The sequence below is a fragment of the Thalia democratica genome, chromosome 2 (assembly GCF_965202585.1).
Source record: "Thalia democratica chromosome 2, ktThaDemo2.hap1.1, whole genome shotgun sequence".
In the NCBI taxonomy this organism is placed as follows: Eukaryota; Metazoa; Chordata; class Thaliacea; order Salpida; family Salpidae; genus Thalia; species Thalia democratica.
The window spans coordinates 72838664-72848028 of record NC_139166.1 but is presented as its reverse complement, the minus strand read 5'-3'; the positions used below and the strand labels follow the sequence as shown (position 1 = coordinate 72848028).

Below are 9365 nucleotides of genomic sequence, written 5' to 3'. Positions count from 1 at the left end.
TACTTCACAAATATATTAATAACTTCTCTGCATGTATTCAAAATTTTAATATTTACATAATTTACCTGGTTACCAAAAAACTTAAAATCTTGGAATTTATTAATTTAAGTTAAAAAAATCTATAATATCAATTTAAAAAAAACGTAAAAACGAAAAATTTTTAGCAAAATCGATAAAAAAAACTCAATAACCTGAAACTTTAAGCGATTTTTCAGATTTAAAATAATTAAGTTTTGATGTAACACAAAAAATATAATATAAAAAATATATTATTTATATCTTATGCTACAATATTAGTTGATATACAGTTTAAGAAACCTTATACAAACGTTTAAAGTTTAGGTAGAAGATTGTTTTAAAGTAAGTTGTTTTTAAATACTTGTTTTGTATTTAAAATTTCTAACCTAAAAAGTCAGAAATTATACAAAAAAGTAAAATTTCAAGTAATAACTACAATGATAAATGCATGAAAAAATATAATTACTAAATTGTTTAATATTTTTATTTTGATTTTTTTCACAGATTGTTTAGTTAAAAAAATGGTGGATTTAAACGACCATTTCTCAGAGGAAGACCTTGCTGATATAAGTTTTGCAGACATAAATGTCAAATTTTTCAACGAGGTTAAAAAGTATCAAGAAAATAGGCATGAAAGGGTGATAAACAGCCTGCGACAGGTTACAAGGCATCACTTGAAAGGTAACTTTTCAGACATGCAGTTCAAAGAAGGTGACTTCAACAGCATGTGGTCCAATACGTACGACTGCACGCTATATCGAAAGGGCGAAGATATGTATGATATGTTTGTAGAAGAAGTGCACAGGCATGTTAAGCAAAACGTTTTGCATAAAATGAAAGCCGTTGACGATGAAAACTTTCTTAAAGTATTTGCTTCCAGCTGGAATACTCACAAGGACACGATTCGCTCATTTTCAGAGGTTTTCGCGCATCTGACGTGTTGGATTGAAAAAGTTCGGGAGGGCGAAGTTGCAAGAGACGGAATTGAGAAAATTGGCTTGAACGAGTTCAAAAATGAAGTTGTATTGGAAAAGGAAATCAAAGAAAGGTTGACGTCACTCCTGAAAAAACCTACTGAAGAACACGGAGAAGGCAAAGAAGGTGATTGCGAGGAAATAAAGAAGATCCGTGATATGCTGGTCGATATGGAGTGCTGCGAAGAATTTGAAGATAAGTAGAACTCTTAAATTAAGTATGTATTGTAGTATATATTTTTATAAGTCAATTGTTTTATAAGTTATAATAATAAATTTTATATTAAACGCTGATGTGCTTTTTTTCTTAAAACAAAAATAATGTTTACAAAATTAGCTGAGTTTAAAACCAGCTTTTGTAATACCTTATTATAAGAAGTATAGCTTTCTGATGGTTTTTTTTAGTAAAATTTTTGTAGACGGTATGACATAATTACCATAACTTAAAAAAAATAACAATTAAGAATACAAAGTGAAAAGAAGCTCTAAGTTTACTTATAAAAGGTAATACGAATTGACCGTTTTATAATAACGTTTTTATAGAACTTTCATTACACTAAAGCATCTCAGTAAGTTTTTAATTTTAAGAGATATCTGAATTATTAAAGGTAATTTTATCAGTTTTTAAATTACAATATTTTTAAAATTGATGAAATTTTGTATGTTAATCTAGTTTTAGTGGTTAAACTCACGTTAATAAGTTTAGAAGGTAAAACACTGCTACGTCAGGTATAGAAATTAATTATTCCTCGGTAATATGAAGTATAAAAATACAAGCTTGTATTACTAATATACAAAATAAAATTGAATAAAAACTTTTCTTTCAACCATTTCAACTTATTATAAAGGTGTAATTCAACTTTTTTATAAACGTCTAGTTTGAATTATTAAAATAATTTTAAACAGATTTATTTATGTGAAACTATTAAAATAATACAAATCTACTTGGTACGTAGTCAATTTTTACATTCCTTTAAGGTATAACAAGTTTTTAGCATTGTTAACTAGGTTTAATTTAAATCAAATATATTCATTAAACAATTTTTTATTTGTAGCAATTATTAACAAAACGTAACTAAAATATATTAGATTGCTTCCGAAAAATCGTTGTAATTTAAACCAAATATATATGTTTGTTTTTGTAGTTTTTAGCTGTTAAATAGGTATCAGTTTTGTCATTAGTCGAACAGCCGTCCTGGTTGAAAACAACAACAACCTTTTTACTACGTGTTATATGAATATATTTTTAATTACTGTCAAGATAAAAATTTATTATAGCTTCCCATGTTAAACCAAGAGTGTAAGAGGATAAATCTTTTAAACAAGCATTTTTTATAAATTTTATAAGACGAAGTAATGACAAAAGTAAAATGATCACAATTTCGTACAAAAATAATTTCATAATATATTAAACTTGTTGCTTATTGTTATACTACAAAAAAAAATTAAGTAAATTTGATATTTATTATTTGTTGTATTGTATATTTTGTTAGGGTAAAAAATTAATTTAGAGTTTATGTATATATACTTGTATTATAACTATTCGATTATAGATTAAGTAATGTCTTTTTTTATTTGTCTATAAAAGCTTGAATTGGTAACTTCTACCAGTTTGTTAAAACAACAATAATTAGTTTAGAAACAGTGCTTACATTTTGTTATAAGTTGTAAAACACATTTATAAATATTAACGACAAATTTATTATTATTTATATTAACGACAAACACTTTATAAGCTAGTTTTATTTATTTTTTTATTTTAGTAATAAAATTACAATAAATAAAACACAAATTTCAACCATTTTATTCATAAACAAACAAATTTGATTTTTACTCTTAATTGGGTAACATAAAATAGAAGTTGCCGTAAAGAAATCGAGGCTGCAGATTGTGGATACTTGAATAATAAAAAATCTTATTAACCACGTAATATTTTTTAGTATTACCTTTTCTTAATTATAAGAATTTTCAGCGATGAAGCAACTGAAAATTATTCTTTAACAGTTTTCATTGTCATAACTTAATTTGTTCTCAAACTTTGTAAATAAAAATGTATATAAATTAAAATAATTATACATTATTTAACGGTATAAAAAGTTTTATTTAGATATTATAAAGTATACTGATTTTTGAAAACATTATCTATCAAATATGATAAAGCAGAAACAATAAAATTTACAAATACTGGCAGAAAAGTGGAGCTTTAAAATGAGTATTTAAATCTAAAATTTTCAACTGCAATAATTTAGTTTTATTTTTATATTCGTTCTACTAATTATTTTCGTATGTAGATATTTTTATTTTTAAATTTATACATTTCATGTTAAAGATGTTTTACACATACGATAGATGCTGTTTCGTTTAGATAAAACTAACTTATTAAAAACTTGTTAAACCAGTGACTACAAAAATACTAAAAAGACTGAATCTTTTTTAAGCATAAAACTAGTTTATACTTATATTAATATTTATTTTTCATAGAATTTATTATTTATGTTAAATTATTGCATTTTTTTAATGTGCGATTTTGTTTTGAAAAAAGTTAATTATTGACAATACAGTAACCTCTCGCTAATTTACGCACATTGTGTCCACAGAAAAAATGCGTAAAAATACGAGAGATCGTAAAGATACGAGAGGTACCAAATATACTTACTATAATGGCTATTTTTGATATTGCTTCTAGTTAAAAGCAGACTGGGGACTTTTTAACTTTTAACAATTTGTTTACATTATTTATAAACATGAAAGCAAAAGATATTACCATACATACATTAAAAAAGAGGATTTAAATTTATATAAAATGTTAATACTTGAAAAAAACATTTACTAATTTTAACAATAAGTAGATTTTATCTTTACCTTTATTTATATTTGACTTATTTGATACTTAGCATTTATATTCTGTTCTACTTAGCAAATTTAATTTTTAATCAAGCATTTGTTTACAATTAAGAAATGGTGAGGTCTCTATATTAAAATTTGTTTCTTTAAACTATTACAAAAACTAGTGATGTACCGGACTCATTATCCGGGTCCGGGTCCAGCCGGATATTGCCATTTTTGTCTGAAATCCGGATCCGGCCGGATTCTAATTTTTAAAAAAAGTCCGGATCCGGTTCCGGATGGATTCTAATTTGTAAAAAAAGTCCGGATACGGTTCCGGCCGGATTCTAGTTTGAAAAAAAAGTCCGGATACGGGTCCGGCCGGATTCAAATTTGAAAAAAAAGTCCGGTCCGGGTCCGGCCGGATCCGAAATTGTGGGTCCCGTACATCACTAACAAAAATATGCAATGATGCTGTAATGGATTTCTGATGGGTTTCAAATGATTCAAAACAATTGAGATTTGTGTTAAGTGTAAGCTCTATAATAATCAAGTATCAACGCTAGGAAGTTTCATTAGATTTCTTTTTTAGATTTTTATTCATATATAGGGCAAGAGTGCTCTAACAATTATTTGTGTTTTAAACTCTCATTATTTCATTTTACTTTCATTATTTAACACAGTCATTTTTATTTCAGAATTTAAATTTAATCTCTTATTGTTAACTAAATTTCTAGTAAACTGAGGTATAACTAAATGTTTATCAATTAGTCAAGGAACATAAGTTTACAAAGTATATAGATATATATATATAGAAAGGTTAGTTAGCATTTAAAAACATATTTTAAATAAAAAATGTACAATAAATCTAGTTTTTGATATATTAAAAAAAAAAAAGTTTTTGAATTATTTAGAATTCTAAAATGCGTAACTAAACGAGAGTGCGTAACGTCACGAGTACGTAAAGATGCGAGAGGTTACTGTAGTTCTACTATGCCAAATGATAACTTTGATTTTAATTTTTTAATTTTTTTTTTCTAAAGAATTATAGATTATCATTTTCATTTAAGTTCGACATCACAAACAAGTAAATTAAACTTCACTTGAACATTAAGTTTGTTCATATAGAAATATTGATATTCATATATGGTCAAATTAATATTAATTGTTACAAGTTATACTAGCCTTATTATTTGAACACTATTTTAATAAATATAAACTATCTCTAAAACCTTTGCTTTATTTCTTAGTAAGAAATTTCATAATTTTTTTTTTATTTAAATTAAATGTTTTTTTATAAAAAGATTATTGTAAGAATTATTCCACTCAGGTTTTCAAAATGTATTTGATATACTTTATCGCTTTTATATCAATTTTAAATGTGTTTATATATTTCTAGGTTTAACAAATTTTTAAATTAATTTGTGTTTGTAAATATTTTTTACACCGTATAAAATTGTACTTAAAATTAAAATTTTACTAAAATAGCTTAAACTATAAACTAAAACTACGAGTTTCAATATAAAAACACAATTGAAATTTCAAAACAGATCATTAAAATAGGATAGATGTATAAAATTAAAGTTAAAAAAATACAAATTAAATTTACAAAAAAAATTTGCAAACTAAAATAAAACAAATTTGATATGTTAACTTTTTCTGTTTTGTTTATTTCATTTTTTTTTTTTTCAAATAATTTTTGTTTGCCTAGTTAACTGATCGTCTACTAGACAGCTTACTTATTTAATTATAAATGTACAATAATATTATCTATATACTAACCAGATGCAACTTTATTATCAACTTATAAATATATAACACATAAAATTTAGCTATTTTGCACCAGTATTGGTTATTTAAACACGGAATTATTGTTATATCAATCCATTGAAAAAACTTAAAGGTTTTATTTTTAATAAATCGTCTTAATAAATTAATAATAAATCGTAAATTTAATATGTATCGTCCTTTTCTTATTAAACTTTTTTTATTAACTAAAGCTTTACTTTAACTTGTTGCTATGACAACATCCAGTTGCTATGTAAGCGTTCTCAATACTCACTTTCATATGTATACTTTATTATTGTATTCTCAAGGGTAGTAACACTATTTTGAATATTTACTCAATTTAAAATGCCAATAAAGACTTTAAACTTCATTTATAATATTAGTATTATCAGTTACAAGTATTTTATTAACGTTTCATTTAAACAAAAGTAATACACTTAAAATAGGGCTTAACAATGTGGCCTAATTACAAATGAACTCTAAACATGTTATTGCAGTAGTGTAAACTGTTATATCACTTTTATTGTCATTTTATTAACTGATAGTTGTAATATGTTTAAACTGTATTTTGGTTGTAAAACAAATCAAACATATTTAAGTAGAATATTTTAAATTCATCTACTCGATAAGAACAGTTTAAACTAAGTTATAAAGGTAATGCTTAAAATTTGTGGATATTTATAAACATAACTTTATCGCAATGATTAATAAACATACCTATTCGAAAAGTTAACACCTTAAATTTTCAAAAGTATATATGTTAACTAAACTGTATAAAAACAGATTGATATCACAATGAAAATGTTTGAACTTTGAAACTAAACTGTTTCATTACGGTTTTACGAGCATTAAAAGTTTATATTTTCAATGTTTACTTAGCACGTTATAAGCTATAACTTCTACATCTGTTTGTCAACAAGACCTTGTTAGTATTTCTATAATACAAAAGTTTTCCAACTTTAAATCATTTTATAACAAACCAGTGGCGACGAGTAACAACAGAATCAATAGATATAAGTCCATATCATAATAATTTATTGTACGAGAAAAACCTAGAATCAAAAGCAAAAATAAAATCAAAATATAATTCTTAATTAGTTTTTTTCTTAAGACAGCTGTATATTTTAAAAAAAATATTAGAATTATAGTATTTTAGGTTTTAAAACTATAAAAGAAATGAAACTTATACCACAATAATAGTTTATTAAAAACAAACAAAGAAAACCAAAACGGCTTAAAAAATTTTTTGTCTAAGAAATCTAAGGATTTACGAATAAACACCTCTAGATCATCCAGTATAAAATAAATTTATGATATATATTTAAACATTCAAGCATATATTTATAAACATTTCGGTACAACATAACAATAAGTTTTACATTTTTAACAAATTATTGAAAAAATCTATATTTTTTATACTATTATGTATATTAACTTAACTATACTAAACTTAATAGCCTTATGTATCTTAACAAAATCTATTAAATTCATCATCAACAAAACAATAGCAAAAAGTAAGCAAAAACAAATCATATGATGTTTCAAAAAAGTTTCTTCAATGCTAGCGTACAATAATCAAGGCAACATTTTAATATTTTTTTAGCAGGACAAGAACATTACACGTCAAAGATATGGTAAACAGCTTATGTAATTTAAAATTCACTATGGAAAAGATATAAAATCATTAAAATAAATAAACTATTCACTTTATGTTATATAATCAGTTTCGTTTTTTGTAATTTGTTGACTCCACAAAGTTATCATATTCAAAGTCCCGAATTTTATTATGTATAACATAAATTAGGTAAAATGTTACATAAAACAGATTTAACGTAATCCTTAGCAAATGGAATGTATTATGAACAGCATTCTAAAAGTTAGTATTTCGAAGAGATCCATGGTTGTTGCGGGTAAAATTCTACTAATGACTGGAAATCGTAGTCAGTAAAGTAGTTAAGTTTTCTGGTTTCGTTCATTTCTTTATCGGGACGTGATATATTTGGTTCTGCAATCGACAGCTTTTCTAAGTTAATTTCTACATTTCTCTTCACTAGTTCGTTGCGCAAACTTCTGGTCGGTTTCGCGTACAAGTCGTTCAAATATTTGTTTACCTGCATATCCGATTTATTGTACTGCAAAACACTTTCTTTTCTTTTTGAATTTGGCGGAAAATAACAAGTGTTTAATTTTGGCGGCAAACTGCAGTATTGTGGTGAACAGTGCAATGGGGTGGAGTTAGGTCTTCTGTAAATTTCCCTTAAGTTATCTGAAAAATATAAAATTATACTACTTGAGTTGTTTTAAAATATTTTATTATTTCACTCTGTTCTTAATTTAGTATAAGTAAAATACTGTTTATATAAAAAAGATTTGTGATTATTTGAATACTATTTCTAAATCTCTAAAAAAATTCATTAGTAGTTTACTAAATACATTAATATAAATGGTACACTTAAAGCTGCATCAGTTATAAATTTTATAGTAATACGTTTTTAAGTTAATTTTGTTCCAATAAACATGTTTTACTGTCAACACGAGTCAAAATTTATTAATTTACATAAAAAAAATTTAAATAAAGTTAAATTATTGCTCTTAAACTGCAGAAGAGCTGTGAGTTATAGCATCTTTCTTTAGGATTAACAGTAACTAATAAATTACACATAGATATAGCCTTTAAAAGATTAAAAAAAGTACCCGAATAGTTTTCACTTTTTATTTCCATACGCACAGCATTTTTTATCATTTTAGTTTTTTCTACACTGAGTAGTGTTGGGGAAAAAATAATAGTTTTGATTCTATATATGAACTCAGACCATCCGTAAAAGTTTACTTTTTTCAAGCTTTTAAAATGCTTTGGATTAAGAAAGAAGCATGCTTCTTGACCTGCAAAATTAAAATATGTTTAAAAAACAGTCTCTTTGAAAAATAAAAATAAAGTTAAAGTTTAATAAGTATTGAAGATGAACAAAATGACTTTACATATAGCTAAAGTTGTAAAGTACGTCTTTTACACGAACATGATTGTAGTTTCTGTTGAAAAGGTTAAAAAACTTTTATAAATATTTATGAAAAAATGTTTAAATGATTAATTTTTTTAAGCATCAGTTTTACACTTTAGACAGAGAGTTTATTTAGAATTAAACAATTTCATTAAGCTTTTTTTAAATCTAATTGTGTGACTTTCCACGAAATCATCATATAAAGTCTCACGTGACTGATGGTTCACTTCTAGCACAGTTTCACAAATAGGGTTGTATCCGAATATCTTGTTCCTTATTCGCGTGTCTTCAAGCAAATTTACTTCGTACAAATGTGAAAAATCAACTAGTAACTGGCCGGTAGCCCAGCTATCAAACGCCGCGTTGTGGAAATTATATTTTTTGTTAGTATTCTTTCTAATCGATTTGAAAGCATTTTCCAGTGAGTAACCCTGTATCAGTTAAAATGAACTTGATAAAATTGTATATTTTAAAAAAGATTTTCTAATAAAATATTTTAAATATCAACTTTTACTTTAACTTTTAAGTAAGTAATTATTAAAAAATAATATATTTTAAAATAAACAAAAGTAAAAGAGTGCACTCACGTAAATTTTGAAGAAACGTCGGTTCTTATTGAACATATCTGCTTCAATGGCATATTTGATATCTATTATATTCGGAAACATGTTTTTTACGACTTTATCTAAATGCATGTTTGATAGATTATCTTTACCAAAATACTTTTCCATGTTTTCTATTCTAACAATTTCTCCATTAT

The 9365-nt window shown here is 25.0% G+C and overlaps 1 protein-coding gene across 1 annotated transcript; it reads left to right on the top strand.

The window, feature by feature from the left end:
- Positions 1-539: 539 nt before the first annotated feature.
- Positions 540-1196, top strand: LOC145828919 (cullin-3-like). Its single transcript, XM_082936666.1, has one exon. The coding sequence runs from the start codon at positions 540-542 to the stop codon at positions 1194-1196; it is 657 nt and encodes a 218-aa protein (XP_082792792.1).
- Positions 1197-9365: the final 8169 nt, after the last annotated feature.

Excerpts from the sequence above, each read along its gene's own strand:
- LOC145828919 (XM_082936666.1), top strand. The coding sequence starts at position 540 with ATGGTGGATTTAAACGACCATTTCTCAGAGGAAGACCTTGCTGATATA.